The sequence below is a fragment of the Xenopus laevis genome, chromosome 5L, assembly GCF_017654675.1.
Source record: "Xenopus laevis strain J_2021 chromosome 5L, Xenopus_laevis_v10.1, whole genome shotgun sequence".
Taxonomy (NCBI): Eukaryota; Metazoa; Chordata; class Amphibia; order Anura; family Pipidae; genus Xenopus; species Xenopus laevis.
In genome coordinates this window covers 66166871-66184684 of record NC_054379.1, presented here as the reverse complement: position 1 = coordinate 66184684, position 17814 = coordinate 66166871, and the positions used below count along the sequence as shown (strand labels likewise).

Genomic DNA, 17814 nt, shown 5'->3' with positions numbered 1-17814 from the left:
ATGGCACCAACTCCAACCTCGGAAGCATCGACCTCCAAAATATAGGGCCTGGCAGGATCTGGATGGAGAAGAATAGGAGCCAAACTAAATAATTTTTTGAGGGTCAAGAAAGCCTCCTGTGCTTGAGGAGTCCAGGAAGCTTTAAATGGCTTTCTCGTAGGTGCTGTAATGGGGGCCACGGTCTGGGAAAAGTTCTTTATGAACTTCCGATAAAAATTGGCAAAACCTAAGAATCGTTGAATGGCTTTCAAACCAGAAGGAATAGGCCAGAGGGAGAAATGATGTAGCCCAAAAGAGAAATAGTAGTCTTGTGAAACTCACATTTCTCAAGCTTAGCATAGAGACGATGCTTTTTTAACCTGAGTAAAACTTGAGATTGATGAACAGACAAAGAGGAAGAATAACCCAAGATGTCATCCAAATATATAATAACACAAGTTATTGATTGTTATTTTGTTCAGGGCTCGATAATCGATGCAAGGCCTAAGAGAGACGTCTTTTTTCTGAACATAGAAAAACCCCGATTCGGCTGGAGAAGTAGGTTTCCTTATAAAACCTTTGGATAGGTTTTCCAAGATATATTCTTTCATAGCTTGTGTTTCAGGCACAGACAAGGGATAGGTTCTTCCCCTAGGAGAAATAGAGCCGAGGATTAAGTCAACGGGGCAGTCATAGGGACGATGAGGTGGTACAACTTCAGAATTCTACTTTTTGAAAACATCAGTGAAGTCCTTGTAAACCTCAGGAAGAAGAGGATTGGATGCTGGAAGTAACAAAGCAGCAGAAACTCGAATAATGGAAGAAGAAATGCAGTTCGAGCAGCAGAACAAACTCAAGGCCGTGAGTTCCCCAGAAGACCAATCACAGATTATGAAACCGAAGCCAAGGGAAACCCAGGATAATGGGAGTCTCCGGACATTCAATAAGTAAGAATGAGATCTCCTCTATATGAAGGCTGCCATCATGAATTAGGACTGGAGCAGTAGCAGAGGTGAGTACACCTGGTGAAATTGGTCTGCCATCCACAGCCCGGGCAGAATGAGGAATCTTGAGAGGTATCGGACTCAGACCACAGGACTTAGCAAAGGAGTTATTGATGAAATTTCCTGCCACTCTGGAATCCAGAGAAGCTTGGTAGGAAAACGTACCAGACAGGGTGGAAAGGGAAGCAGGGAGAAACATACGAGATTTGAAGGAAACTGGGAGTGCAGAAATCTTGCCTAGTGGAGACTCCACACTCACACCTAGGCTGGGGCGTTTCCCTGATTCTGAGGTCTGGTAGGACAGGATCTCAGCAGATGTCTAGCGAGGTCACAATATAAACAGAAACCAGAATTTCTCCTACAGGTTCTCTCCTCTGGTGTTAAGCGCGTAGCTCCTATCTGCATAGGTTCATTTTGAACCAGCGGTTAACAGGAGTCACAGGAGGAGGAGGAACCTCAGACCTGACATAAGGTGTAACCAAAGAGACACAAAACGTAAGCAAAGACTTCTCTCACATTCGGGAATCAATCTTGACGATGAATGCCACAAAATCATCAAAAGAAGGTAGATGCCGAGTAACCATCCTCATGAAGCCCCCTCTAGAAAGCTTCAATAAGCGCGTCATTATTCCAGGATTCTTCTGCAGCCAAAGTCCAGAAATTTATGGCATATTCGGAGGCCGTATTGGATCCTTGGTTGATCTTTATGAGCCGATCAGAGTTATTAAGCTTCCGGCCCGGGATGTCAAAAACTTGATGGAAAGTTGAAAGGAAGGCCGCAGAGTCATGGACCAGGGGATCATCTCTATCCAATAGCAGAGAAGCCCAAGCAAGCAACTGTCCCTTTAGAAGATTGATGATATACGACACTTTAGACCTCTCCGTCTAAATCAAACTCGATCTTGCACTGAGTAAGAAACCCTCGGCAAGCATCCAGATCACCCCAAAACGAACTGGAGCAGGAATCTTAGGAACCTTTGCAGGTGCAGGCGGCGAAGAGTGAGCCGCGGACCCAGAGATTTGAAGTGCCTCTGGACTGGACGTGATGTGCTTGTCCAGGGAGGTAGTCGGGATCGAGGAGGAAGCCCTCTTGAGGGAACAAGGTCGCGGTGTCCAAAGGGTTAAACAAAGGAGTAGTCAGAATCCAGGCAAGAGTTTCACGGGCAGGCAGATAACAGCAAAGTCCAAAGTCCAGGCAAAGGGTCAGGATACCAATCAGGGACAAGAATAGCAATATCAAATGTCAGGGAACCCAGGATACACATAGGCAATGTTTCCTATACTTGGGCGCCATTCTGGCGTCTGGGTAGTGTTTTTATGTTTGAATTTGGCGCCATAGTGACGTCACGGACGTCCTGATGCTGGCGTCGATGCGCTGGCGTGTTTGCGCCGGCGCCGCTACCCACGTGGCGGCCATGGGCGCCGCCATTTTGGGAGCGACGCCGGAAGACATAGACGCGCCGCCCGGAGCTCCTGGAACTGCTCCGGGCGGTGTTCGTGACAGTACCCCCCCTCACGGGGGGCCAGCGGACCACCAAGACTGGGCTTCTGGGGAAACTTAGAGTGGAAATCCCTCACCAGACGAGGAGCGTGCACACCAGAGTGTCCTTCCCAAGAGCATTCTTCAGGGCCAAAGCCCTTCCACTTGATGAGGTACTGGAGAGAGCCCCTGGAAATTCTGGAATCAAGGATCTTTTCCACCTCATATTCTTGTTGACCATCCACAGAGATAGTAGGAGGAGGAGACTGGTTCACAGAAAAGCGGTTGGAGGTAGTGGGTTTCACCAAAGAGACATGAAACACGTTGGGAATTCGCATCTCAGGAGGAAGCTGAAGTCTGACAGCCACAGGATTGATGGACCCACAAACTTCGGACCCAACTTAAGAGATGGCACCTTCAACCAAATGTTCCTGGAAGACAACCAGACTTTATCACCAACCTTGTAGGGAGGAGAGGGTCTACGTCTACGATCTGAAAACGTCTTATGAACCAGAGCGCTCTTCTCCAAGTTCGACTTGGTTGCAGCCCAAATAGCAGACATGTGGGCCGCATGGTCATCAGCAGCCGGAACGTCAGACAACACAAAGTCCTGGGGGAAGGCTTGAGGATGCTGATCATACACCGACATGAACGGAGACCTTCCAGTGGAAGTGTGGCAGGCATTGTTATGAGCGAATTCCGCCCACGGGAGGAGATCAGACCAATCATCTTGGCAAAGGGACACATGGTTCCTCAAGAACTGCTCCAGATCTTGGTTCACACGTTCAGCTGCCCCATTTGTCTGGGGATGATAAGCGGAGGAAAACTGGAGAGTAATACCCAGAACTTTACACAGGGAACGCCAAAATTTAGCTGTAAACTGGGAACCTCTGTCAGAGACAACTTCCACAGGAAAACCATGCAGACGGAAAATATACTGGATGAAGAGCTGAGACAACTACACAGCAGAGGGAAGCTTCCGCAGGGGAATGAAATGGGCCATCTTGCTAAAGCGGGCTATCACAACCCAGATCACGGTGTTTCCACTAGAGGGGGGAAGCTCAACAATGAAGTCCATTGCTAAATGAGTCCATGGACGAGAGGGGACAGGCAATGGTTGTAATAACCCACTGGGGCGAGAATGGCTAGGTTTGGATGTGGCACAAACGGTACAGGCAGCAACAAAGTCTTTGACATCTTTACGAATAGTCTGCCACCAAACTAAACGTCTAAGGAGTTCAAGAGTCTTTTCAGGACCAGGGTGTCCTGCTTGCTTGGAGCAGAGGGTTTGTTGAAGAATAGGAAGTCGTAACTCGGAGGGAACAAAAGCCATCCCAATGGGGGTATCTGGAGGAGCAGAAGACTGTCCGGCCAAGATTTGTTCGGCAATTTGGGGAAATAGAGATGCAATAATCTTGGTGGGGGGAATAATAGGTTCAAGTCTTTCTGGTAGACGATCACCCGGAGTGAAACTTCTGGAGAGCGCATCGGCCTTCCGAATCTTGGAGCCAGGACGATAGGTCAGAACAAAGTTAAAGCGGGAGAAGAACAGGGCCCACCTGGCCTGACGAGGATTCAGTCTCTTGAGAGAATGTATGAACTCCAAGTTCTTATGATCAGTATAAATCGTGACCGGAATTGAAGAACCCTCTAGGAGGTGACGCCACTCTTCAAGAGCAAGCTTGACTGCCAGGAGTTCTCGATTCCCTACATCGTAATTCTGTTCTGCAGGAGAAAACTTTCTGGAGAAAAAGGCACAGGGGTGCAATTTCTCATCGGCAGAATGTCTCTGGGATAGAATAGCCCCAGCACCTACTTCAGATGCATCCACCTCAATGCATAAGGGTAACTTAGGATCCGGATGACGGAGGACTGGGGCAGAAGTAAATGCGTCCTTTAGGGACTGAAAAGCTTCTACAGCAACTGGAGGCCAGGACCTGGGATTACCCCCTCTTCAGATGAGAGTAAGGATAGGTGCAATACGGGAAGAAAACCCCCTGATGAACTGCCGGTAGTAGTTGGCAAATCCGATGAACCTTTGAATAGCCTTGGTGCTCAAGGGAAGGGGCCACTCTTGGATTGCTGACACCTTAACGGGATCCATCTCGAAACCTTCTGGGGAGATGATGTAACCCAGGAAAGGAATCTTAGACACCTCAAAGACACATTTCTCCAACTTGGCGAAGAGAGAGTTCTTCCTCAAACTAGAGAGAACTTCCTTCACCTGGGAGCGATGAGATTCAAGGTCTTTCGAGAAGATTAGGATGTCATCCAGGTACACGACCACAGACTTTCCCAAGAGATCCCGGAAAATGTCATTCACGAGCTCCTGAAAGACAGCGGGGGCGTTACAGAGGCCAAAGGGCATCACGAGATATTCATAGTGCCCATCCCGAGTGTTGAATGCCGTCTTCCATTCGTCCCCTTCACGGATGCGGATGAGGTTGTACGCCCCACGGAGATCTAATTTAGTGAAAATCTTAGCCCCTTTCAATTGGTCAAAGAGTTCAGCAATCAAAGGCAAGGGGTACCGGTTTTTAATAGTGATCTTATTAAGGCCCCGGTAGTCAATGCAAGGACGTAGGCCTCCATCCTTCTTTTCCACGAAGAAGAAACCTGAGAAGTAGAGGGGCGGATAAACCCCCGCTGGAGATTTTCCTGAATATAGTCTTTCATAGCGGAAGTCTCAGCTGGAGAAAGAGGATAGGTGCGACCCCTAGGGGGCATGGTTCCTGGCAGGAGATCGACTGGACAATTGTTTGGTCGATGTGGAGGAAGGAATTCTGCGGCTTTCTTACAGAATACATCAGAGAATTCCCCGTAGAAGGAGGGTAGTCTTCAGATCAGACATAGAGATATTCACCCTCTGGAGGGGTTCAGCAGGAAGACAATGCTGCTGGCAAAATGGGCTCCAACGGGAAATCTGTCCTGCGGACCAGTCAATGGTGGGATTATGCAGGCGCAGCCAAGGGAGACCCAAAACAACAGGAACGGATGGGCAGGAAATAATTAGGAACGATAGTCTTTCTTTATGCAGCGTCCCAACCTGCACAGGCAAATCCCCAGTCGTCTTAGAGATAAATTCAGCCTCCAGGGGTCTGTCGTCAATGGCAGTGACACGAAGCGGAGTGGACAATGGGAATAAGGGAACTTCCATGTGTTTGGCGAAAAGAGCGTCCATGAAGTTCCCAGCAGCTCCAGAGTCAATGAAAGCTGAGCCGACAATGGTCTTAGTGGCTAGGCGAATCTGTAAAGGAAGGAGAAACCTGTGAGTGTTCTCTTGAGACTTCGGAGTAGTGCCCCCTACATGAGTTACCCTAGATATACCTCGGGGAACAGAACTCGTGGGCTTCACCGGACAAGAGTTCGTAAAATGAGACTGTCCACTACAATATAGACATAAGCCAGCCATTCGTCTACGGAGTCTTTCTTGTTCGGAGAGACGAGCCCTTCCAACTTGCATCGGTTCCTCCGGAGGAGAAGGAGAAGCTTGAGCAGCTGGAGTTTGCAAGAGAGGTCTCTGGAAGCGAGGTGCCAACAAGGGTTGAAATCGTTTACAACGCTCCCTCTCTACTTGATGCTGTCTGAGACGAGTGTCCACCTTAATGGATAGTGCAATCAGATCTTCCAGCAGATCAGGGAACTCCCTGGAGACAAGATCATCTTTAATGCGAATAGACAGACCTTGATAGAATACGGCCTTATAGGCATCGTCATTCCAGGAAGTCTCAGCCATCAAAGTTCTAAAGTCAATAGCATAGTCACTGACACTGCGGTTTCCCTGTCGGAGTTGCAGAAGACGAGAAGGGGCATTTGTGACCCGACCCGGGGCATCAAACACAGTACGAAATGCTTGAAGAAAAGCCTTGGCATCAAAAGTCAGTGGAGAATTCTTCTCCCAAAGAGATGTTGCCAACTCAAGCGGTTTGCCCACCAAACGAGACATCACATACCCCACCTTGGAACGTTCATTGGGGAAGTGCGAGGGTTGAAACTCGAACTGGATCTGGCACTGTGTAGCGAAACCTCTGCAGGCCTGTGGGTCCCCACTGAAGCGAGGAGGAGGCAGAATACGAGGCTCACCAGACGAGAAACCTGTGCTAGACGAGACGTCCGCCATGGGAGGATTTGCAGCCGCTTGGGAAGCAGGAGGCGCTGGAGGCACTCGGGAGAGAAGGGTATCGAGTGCCTGTCCTATGCGGTACTGCTGGGCTTCATATTCCTCCATGCGGGATGCCAGTCCGCGGAGCGCTTGTCCGACATCAGTAGGATCCATGGCCCAAGTATAATGTCAGGGAGCTGGGAGCTCCCTCCAGGGAGGTAGTCGGGATCGAGGAGGAAGCCCTCTTGAGGGAACAAGGTTGCGGTGTCCAAAGGGTTAAACAAAGGAGTAGTCAGAATCCAGGCAAGAGTTTCACGGGCAGGCAGATAACAGCAAAGTCCAAAGTCCATGCAAAGGGTCAGGATACCAATCAGGGACAAGAATAGCAATATCAAATGTCAGGGAACCCAGGATACACATAGGCAATGTTTCCTATACTTGGGCGCCATTCTGGCGTCTGGGTAGCGTTTTTATGTTTGAATTTGGCGCCATAGTGACGTCACCGACATCCTGACGCTGGCGTCGATGCGCTGGCGTGTTTGCGCCGGCGCCGCTACCCACGTGGCGGCCATGGGCGCCGCCATTTTGGGAGCGACGCCGGAAGACATAGACGCGCCGCCCGGAGCTCCTGGAACTGCTCCGGGCGGCGTTCGTGACAGTACCCCCCCTCACGGGGGGCCACCGGACCACCAAGACTGGGCTTCTGGGGAAACTTAGAGTGGAAATCCCTCACCAGATGAGGCGCGTGCACACCAGAGTGTCCTTCCCAAGAGCATTCTTCAGGGCCAAAGCCCTTCCACTTGATGAGGTACTGGAGAGAGCCCCTGGAAATTCTGGAATCAAGGATCTTTTCCACCTCATATTCTTGTTGACCATCCACAGAGATAGTAGGAGGAGGAGACTGGTTCACAGAAAAGCGGTTGGAGGTAGTGGGTTTCACCAAAGAGACATGAAACACGTTGGGAATTCGCATCTCAGGAGGAAGCTGAAGTCTGACAGCCACAGGATTGATCACCTCCAAGATGGAGAATGGACCCACAAACTTCGGACCCAACTTAAGAGATGGCACCTTCAACCGAATGTTCCTGGAAGACAACCAGACTTTATCACCAACCTTGTAGGGAGGAGAGGGTCTACGTCTACGATCTGCAAACGTCTTATGAACCAGAGCGCTCTTCTCCAAGTTCGACTTGGTTGCAGCCCAAATAGCAGACATGTGGGCCGCATGGTCATCAGCAGCCGGAACGTCAGACAACACAAAGTCCTGGGGGAAGGCTTGAGGATGCTGATCATACACCGACATGAACGGAGACCTTCCAGTGGAAGTGTGGCAGGCATTGTTATGAGCGAATTCCGCCCACGGGAGGAGATCAGACCAATCATCTTGGCAAAGGTACACATGGTTCCTCAAGAACTGCTCCAGAGCTTGGTTCACACGTTCAGCTGCCCCATTTGTCTGGGGATGATAAGCGGAGGAAAACTGGAGAGTAATACCCAGAACTTTACACAGGGAACGCCAAAATTTAGCTGTAAACTGGGAACCTCTGTCAGAGACAACTTCCACAGGAAAACCATGCAGACTGAAAATATACTGGATGAAGAGCTGAGACAACTATTCTGGCGTCTGGGTAGCGTTTTTATGTTTGAATTTGGCGCCATAGTGACGTCACCGACGTCCTGACGCTGGCGTCGATGCGCTGGCGTGTTTGCGCCGGCGCCGCTTCCCACGTGGCGGCCATGGGCGCCGCCATTTTGGGAGCGACGCCGGAAGACATAGACGCGCCGCCCGGAGCTCCTGGAACTGCTCCGGGCGGCGTTTGTGACAGTGCTGCAACGCTTGAGCGAGATGAGTCTGTTTGGCCTCCTGGCTGTCCAGACGCTTCATCTTACATCAAAAAATCCCTCCATAGTCGAGGAGCTGCAGCCTGGGAAGGTTCCATATAGGCCCAAGTTAACTGTAATGACCACGTGATGAGGAACCCTATTCATCGACTGTAGCTTGCGGATGCACAGGTGAACATTGTGGGTTCCAGTGTTCACCGACACCCTTTTGGGGCCCTGGGCTTTCTGCTGCGGAAACCATCAAGGAGGTGCGTAATAAGACCGAAAGCGAGGTACTGGCATGGTTGTATTTGAAGTCAGATGAAGAGTTCACGGCAGGCGGCAGAAATCGTAGTCAAGGGTCAGGTAGAAGTTAAAAACCAGGAATCCAAAATCACAAACAAAATGCTTCGGCAGGAACAGTAAACCTGGAACCAGCTTGGGCTTTCACACAATGGTGGACTGGCCTTTTAAAGCTGCCTTTGGCGCCAAAATTCAAATTAGACACGCACCGATGATGTCATGATGCTCCGCATCAAGATGCCAGCATCACTGGAGCAGGAACCTGGAAGTGCGCGCATGTGCACCACCATTCTGGAAGAGATGCGTCGGGAGGTAAGAGGCTGAAGCAACCCTATAATACCCTATAATAGACCTGGCACACCTTTCCCGTAGACAGCAGAGGGGATACAAAATTAATACAGACCCATATATAAATAAAAACAATATGGAAGAAAAAAGCTATGATATTAATGGGTCTTAAAAAATATGTGAAAATATTTAATTAGTCCTATATTTCAGTCATGACCTTTTTATCTATGTACTGGAATATAAATGAAAGAAATGACCAATTCAAAAAAACTGTTATATCACAGGAACCTAATAGCTAAGCCTGGGCTTTGTAACTCTCATCAAACAGTTTTTTTCATCATCGAAACACACTTTAAATTAAAACAACAACCATGTAGCACCAGGGAAAATTAAATAAAAGAAAGTTGAAAGCAAAAAAAGAGGGGAAATCCTGCTGTGTAAGTTTTAGCCATACTTTTTCATAACCATGGGTCACCCATATCTTTCAGTTAACTGGAAAGCGAAACTGCATTACACTGGAAAATGAAACTGCATTACATTTGTTTTAAAAACAGCTTGGAAGTGTACCATGAAACATTTTACGGAGGGAAAATTTAGACAAAACATTTATTTCAGTACAGTATTACAGTACAGTATTGATGCTCTGTTATTGTTAGGGGTGCTGCACCAATAAAGTGACTTGTCCCCATAAGCTTGTAGTTTTTAAGAGGGATTTCTCAACAGGCAATAAAGCCTTGTGTTTTAGAGCCCTTATACAGCATTTTAAGCAGTCAAGATCCAAAAAAAAAATAGTTATGTCTCTAGACCCTGCTTATGCCAATTTTATTATTGAATAAATGCATCAGTGAATAGCTATTTAAATCAACATTATAAGCTTTAAAAGTACATTCCACCAAGTTTCAGTAATTCAAATGTAGATTGTATGTTGTGCTTTCTGGTCTTTGTTTTTATATGACTAATAAAAAGAATGCAGTCACTCAACTGTATAAGCAGATCTGCATCTGGGTGCAGTCCACATAATGACACATTTTAATTATAAAGTTTTGGGGTATATGCTATCTTTATAGTAAGAACTGTGCACGGGTCCACTTCCAAATGCTACATATAAATTAGAGACATGCACAGCTTCTTACTTAAAACAGCCACAGCAAAAATTCATGTTAATACTGTACATACAAAAACACACCACAGTGCAGTGTCTCCCCCTGGTCTGCATACCTTGTGTGTGTGTTTTGTGCTATTGGGCGCTTCATCAGAGGAGGTGTGGCTAGTACCGGCCATGTCCCTTAAATACCCATGGGCTTATTTTATACAGGTTACAGGGGCTGGCCATATAGCTATCTTTATTTACCCTCATTTCTTAGTTAAGCTGGCCAACTACGTCAAAGTCATCCCATATCTGGCCAGTCCTACACTCAACTTTCATCTGATTCATTAAGAATTCTATTGCTTCATTTTACATTTTACAAAGGGACTAAGTTTTACCTGCAACTTACTAGCTGCTTTCAAAAGCAAAACTTCCAAACTTGGGTGCCCTTTTATTAGCCACAAGTGGGATCACCTGACTATTGCTGGGAAGGGTGGGAGCTACAAAAAGGACCTGGCCACTGCTCCTGTATAAACTATAACAAACAAGGGAAAGTTGTGTTCACCCCTAATTTTAAAACCATTAGGCGGGGGGGCAATGTCTATATGTATTTTGTGGTCATATATATATATATATATATATATATATATATATATATATATATATATATATATATATATATATATATAAAGAGAGAGAGAGAGAGAGAGAGAGAGCAACTCAGTAGCACATTCTCTTACAACATAACCCAACGATTAACTTTGTGACTGAAACATAAATTGCTAACTTTTATAATAACTATAACGAATGCTTTAAACATCATTATGAGGCACTGTCCAATCAATCTTTCAAAATTATGTTTATAGTGAAGCTTGTTCGCTGCACAAACTGTTACACAGGGGCCTATCCATAATATTACTGTAATATTATAATGAAACTAGGAAACAATTAAGGGGGTTCCCCAGAATTTGAAAACTGGCCTACATTTTCTGTATTTTGTAATTGCTCACTTTTTCCAGTTGTTTATTACTAAAACATTCACAGGGTTTCTCCACATTGTGAGGGACTGTTGTTTTTTATACAGTTACTACTAGAAGTAGACAGATCTATCACATTTGGGAAAATATAAACTGTAATTACAAGTGGTGTACATTTACTGTAAAAACAGTTTTCTGCAATGGTGAACCCAGCACAAGACATGATTCATTTGTTGTCCATCAATCACCTATTATAGTGGTCTCACATTAAAGATTAGTTGTAAACATGCAGCAATGCAAGGGAAAGCAAATGTCACAGTCTAGCTTTTCACCCACTGCATTTCTGAGGTTTGCTTTTCTCACTTTCCTCCTACTATACACCGTGCCAAGTGGGTGGTCTGCTATTTTGCCTGAGCCTCTTTGATTAATCATGGCTTGGGTTCTGGTATCAATATGACATATTGGAAAGTACAAAGTTTAATGTAATTACACGCTTATTACCAAATGTATCACTTAAAGCATAATCATGAAGAAAAATACATTTTTTGGAGAAGTGATGCATTGCTGATTTCTCCAAATGAGGCATTCTTGTGTTCCAATCTGGCAGAATCGTGTTCCATTATGATAGTATGGGAACAAGGTACCTATCATCTATAGCCACACTATAGTGAAATGAAGATCCTTTGGCATTGAGATTACATTTTATGTGATTCAGGCAGGGGTTCAGCCATGTTGTAATGAGGGTGTAATACAAATAGACATTTTGTCACTATGCATTACCAGTAACATTAGATTTGACTACCTCAGATATGTAAACATTTGAATCATAAATATATGATTTTTCACCCTACTTTGTGCCAAATCTTTTCAACTTCTTTTTCATCTCCTAAATCTCTACATAAAACTGGCCATACAGTGAAGTTGCCAAACAAGTAGATCTTTGACCATTCTGGCCAAATCAAGCTTATCCGATTATTTGGCCACAGACTAACAATCAGATCATTACTGGCGCCTCTACAGGCCCTTTGGAATAGGTCCACATCAAGATGCCAATGCGGTCCTTGGCCAATGGGATTTTTTAAAATTGCCTTATAGATATCAGTGCAGCCATCAGGAAATGATCAATATGATTTAAGTAACATTCATCATAAAAAAACAACAGAAAGAAAGTTAATGTATACATGCTTATAAATAGATCTATATGTTCTTAGTTTATCTGACATTAAATCATATAAAAAAATGTAGATGCATAATGTAAGTATGGGACCTATTATTCGGAATGCTTGGGATCGGGGGTTTCCAGATAACACAACTTTCTGTAATTTGGACCTTCATACCTTAAGTCTACTAAAAAATAATTTAAACATTAAATAAACCCAACGGGTTGGTTTTGCTTCTTATAAGGATTAATTATATCTAAGTTTGGAAGTACAAGGTACTGTTTTATTATTACAGAGAAAATTAAAAAATGTTTAAGCTTTTGATGATTTGGATAAAATGGTGTCTATGGGAGATGGCTTTCAGATAATTTGGAGCTTTCTGTATAATGGGTTTCTGGATAACTGATGCCATACCTGTTCACAAACAGGTGACCTTGATACTATTAGGCATAGTATGCATATATATAGTAAATAATGTACCCCCTATTGTAAAATATAAGGATATTATAAGTCACAGAGAAGTTGCATGACCATAGAAAAGCACAAGAGTGAAGGCTGAGTTCTTTTATACAGGTCATGGAACTCTAAGGTGGCTTCTATTATCATCACATTTTACAACACGGGATACTTTATTTATTATAATATGAATTTCAGTGAGTCATGTGACATCAATGAGCAAGGATTACATCACTAAGCACCATTTATAATGGATATAATTAACAGAATATATATATATGTATATATATTATAACCAACATTTTGTTTATCTTAAAGATCTGGCACTAGTTTTAGACTGAAGCACAGAGTTGATCTAGCAGAAATGATGGCACTTTCATGTGAAGAAGAAGATGAGAAAGAAGAAGCCTGCCTTTTTCATAGTTATCCTAAGAATGCCCTGCTTTTTATCTGGCCATGTAATGGATGCATTGCCTCCTTCCGGTATGTGGGATGTTATTGACTAAGTTCATTCTTGCTTACACTGTAGCAGCCATGCTTTCATGTATATAACTATACAAAACAAAACCGGCTCTTTGTCCATATATGATTTCATATTAATTATACTGTTGACTAAGCCCACATACATACTCATAATTTTGTATGATTTTGGCAGTTCTTTAAATTTTACAATCACCTGTTTATTTGTTGCCCCCCTGCCCAAAATCAAAGAAAATAACACACTGTGCTTGCAGTCAAAAATGGGAAATTAGTATGCTAGGTGGTTTGACATGTTAATCTGGATGACACTGTGGATAGCAACAGCTGCCAAAACACCTCTCTCTGCTTGTGATCATGCCCAAAATATTTGCTTGAGCATTTCTTGTAATGAAGTCCACCTACCATTGTTTTGTGTGTGTTATCCAGGGAGATTTTTTAACTAACATTAAAAGCAGTGAGAGCCAGAGATGAATGTTTATTCTCCGCAGTAGGGAAGTTTCAGTCAAAAAGTACCATATTCCACTATATATGTATATCACTAAATTAGGACTGAGGTGTGAAGGTTTCTTAGGTTTGGGCACCAGTTCATATAATGTTTAGCCACATATTGCAGTCTTTTGCTTTGTGATTTATGGGTAAACTTGCAGGAATCCCTTTCATTAACTGCCTAGTGTCTCTCATTATCATGAGATTCCAGGGTTTCAGTTATGCACTCGTTCAAATGATGTGTTTCTCTCTCACCCTCTTTTGAAAGCAAACTACATTGTGCCATCATACTTCTCTCCAACAGTCACATTATTTCTCAATCACCAAACAGACACATACACGTGCTTTTGTGCATTTTAATGTTGTTGAGAATTATTGAACACACTTGGGAATTTTACAAACCTTTTTGGTATGAAATAACTTAAGGTTATCAGATAGTAGTGAAATCCAGGGGCACCACGGCCGACCCCCCCTTGCGTGGCCCCCACACGAAAGTCTGCCTGCTGTGTCTGCTTACCATGTGTAAACTTTAAAGGTATCACCACAGAGATTAATTGGCCCCTGCATTGTTTAAACCTCAAATTCAGACTTTAATCCCCTGTATTGTTCAGACATGTAATCCCCCCTGCATTGTTCACACCTGTGACACCTCTATTGTTAACACCCCTAAAGCCCTGTACTGTTGAGACCCAGACTGAAACTGCCCACATTGTTCACCTAATTACACTACAAACTGCTGGAGGGGACCAGCACTGTGTCACTGTATGTAGCACATTTTAGAGTGGTCCTAATAGGTTTCCCTGTCGCCTGCTATTCTGCCTTCCCTATGCTCCCTGTGTGTGCCTTACTCTGCCTGTGTGTGTCATCCTCTGCCTGTGTGTGCCATCCTCTGCCTGTGTGCGCCATCCTCTGCCTCTGTGCGCCATCCTCTGCCTCTGTGTGCCATCCTCTGCCTCTGTGTGCCATTCTCTGCCTCTATGTGCCATCCTCTGCCTCTGTGTGCCTTACTCTGCCTCTGTGTGCCTTACTCTGCCTTCCCTATACTCCCTGTGTGTGCCGTACTCTGCCTGTGGAACATAAGCGTGGTATTAGTTCTGGGGATTTGTTAGCATTTGAAAATTATTGTTAGTGGCCCCTAAGGTGTTTCATCATGTGCTGGGGGTGCAGTGTTATCCACAGACTTCAAGTGAAAAGAATTGTCACAAATCAAAAAAAGTTGATGCCCTTAGACTTTGATGCATTTTGCAGAATATTCTATGTTTTGCGAATTTTTGGCGAACTGAAACAGGTCAGATTCACACATCACTAGTGATGGCACACCAAGCACATTATATTCAGTGAGAGGCAAGGAGTACTGAAACATTAGGGTTAGAATGCATGCAGGGTAAATGCATTGAAAATTTCATTTATAATTTATATATTTAATAGAACACTATGGGAATTGGCAATGCCTTATAGTGCTTACAAGAGCTTGCAAAGTCTTCCAAATACATACTCTAAGTCAGTACATTATAGGGGATGGCTTATTGTGCTCAAAGGATATTCAAGTGGGAAGAACACATATGCAATCCTAATTGCATGTGACTGTTCTGGGCAAAAATTAAAATACATCTATATATTTTATTGTATAATATAGAAACACTTTGTGGACTGTAAGTGGACTGTAAATACACTTTGTGGACTGTAAATGCAGAACTGTGACAGTATAAATCTGGCAGCCTGCACAGAAAGGCAAGATATTGCCTCTCTTGTTAAATACACAAGGGTTCCTATTCATGTGGTTGTTTCAAAAGTGATCACATGGATATGAGAACACTTTCACAACGTAGTCACTGAGTAGTTACTATTATTAATTTCATAGTACTATATAGATGCATTGCGCAAAATAAGCTTAGTAGAATGTCTAACCTGGGATTTTCAGCTTTTTGCTTTTGGTCATATCATACTGTACATTCTGTTTTAGCAACTAAAAGTCATATTTAATAAAAAGCATAATAGTGCTTGCTTCATTTCATCAAAGTAAAATAATGAATTATTGATAAGCAAACAATGAAGATATACCCATGTACATTCACATGGGGCCCTTTGTACTACTTTTACTCCCCCCCCCCTCTCCCTTTTATTTTAAAGCTCTTACTAGTCATTGATAGTCTGATTTTTTTCATTTGTACCAAATGTTTTTCCCCAATGTATCACACACCACTTACCCTAGGTAACCTAGCTTATCTCCATTACACAGAGAAAAAACAGAGAATCACAAAGCATGATTGCACCATGTGATATTCAGACGTTGCTCTGTCAACTGGCTATTTCCTTTGTTTTTTTGTTCCTTCTCGCTTTTTTTTCATTTTGATAATTACCTTTGACTTCCCTATTTTATTAAACAAGTGTTTTCAGTGAAGGCACGTGAATTCTGAATATTACTAAGCAGAATGATGAAAGAGAGCTGGACTACTTCTGTTAAAAGAAGAGATGTTCAACTGAGGGTAAACATGGGGCAAAATGTAAGATAAAGAGGCCTATTTATGAAACGTTGGATTTTAGTGGTTTTAGAGGTTTTTTGAAACCACAACTAAACTCAAACTCAAAAATTACTCATGTCATGAAATGTATTAAACAGCCGAATAAAAAAGTACAAATGGAAAATTATGCTTAAAAAATAGGAATATCTAAAAATTTGAGTTTTCAGACAATTCCTAGAAAAAAAATACAAAAACCTCTAAAAGTTCGAATTTTTTAAAAATGGTCCAATAGGATCAGTGCAGCTCCCATTGACTTCGATAGGACCTCAACAACTTTTACCTGGCAAAATTTTGTATTATCGGTTTTCATGGTTTTTAAAAAAAATAAGAAAACCATACATTATTAGAGATTTATGGAACAAAAATCGAAATTCGATTGTTAGTAAATGTAAAGTGTCATTTATTCTAAAAGGATAATTTAATCACTTTTCATTATATTCATTTTCTGTAGTTTTAAGCAATTTACTGCTCATTTTCAATTGCAAGGTGCACAACAATGAGTACTGAACTACTTCTTTCAATTACTACTTAGAAAAAGTTTTTTCACCTATATGTGTTCCACAACAGTTTTGATATGCTCTTTGTGCCACGTTGCTGATGCAACTTGCGCCTAATTTAGGAAACAACAAAACTTTTGTGCGGCAGATTTGGAATGCACAGATTTTTGTGGGGAGCACATTTATTCTGCATGCTGTGTTGCCTGTGGGCAAATTGCATCTATTTTTGTTTTTTGAGCTTAGGTATAAACTAAATGTTTAGTGTTTGTTAATAGAACATTTTTGGATCTGCACTTCCTGCCAGATATTTATTCTACAATAGTTGCATCTGTAACACAAGAGCTGTATAAACTAGAGGTATGTTGCTGCACATCCTTTGTGTCCATTATTTGCACATTGCCTAGGAACAATTTATAGGTCTTATATCTAATAGGTTATTTATATGTCAAGTGCAGTGTACAAAGTGTCATTTTGCCATTTGCCATATTTTTAACCTCAATGCATTATTTCCCCAGTGTTCCAGCCCAATTGTGGCTAAAATGGGGGTTGTGTCTGCCACAACTGGATCTGATGCATCCAAAGATGTACAACTGAGCTTGTTTTCTGACAAAAACAATTGTGCTGATGTCTCATATGATTGTATGATTTCCAGCATTCTACATCGAAATGATAACTGTACCGGATTCCTTAGGTACAAGTCTGCATTGCGCAAGCCTTCAGTGGCAACTTTGGCTGTGGTGGTTCCTGGTCAGGTTCAAAGGCTATGCAAGTGTCACATCAAAAGGAATTTGCCCACAGACCCACATATAGAAGCTAGAACTAGGGGTAGGCAGAAGAGGCAGCTGCCTAAGGTACAACAATTGGGGGGTGCTGGGCAGCTACCTCTTCTGCCTACCCCTAGACCGGACTCACCTGCCACTCGACTTATGCGTACGTGCGTGTTGTCACCGCACATGCTCATACATGCGTACGACATCACCACACATTTGCCAGAGGAAGTGGAGGCTGGCTGGGTTTCCTAGGGCACCCTGTCGGCTTTGCCTGCCTCTGAAGAGGCAGCTAATTTAGGTACTTTCCCTTGAAAGGAGAACTAAATCCTAAAAATGAATATGGCTAGAAATGCCATATTTTATATATTTTATATATTTGGATTTGACCCCCGAAACCTTTGA

General features: G+C 43.5%; 1 protein-coding gene across 2 annotated transcripts in view; it reads left to right on the top strand.

The window, feature by feature from the left end:
• The window catches only part of tagap.L (T cell activation RhoGTPase activating protein L homeolog), a 131775-nt gene that overhangs the window by 95938 nt on the left and 18023 nt on the right, over positions 1–17814 (top strand). For both annotated transcript variants that reach the window (XM_041562843.1, XM_018263230.2), the window contains exon 4: positions 12976–13140. In XM_041562843.1, the coding sequence (XP_041418777.1) occupies positions 12976–13140 (165 nt within the window). The remainder of the gene's footprint in view (positions 1–12975; positions 13141–17814) is intronic.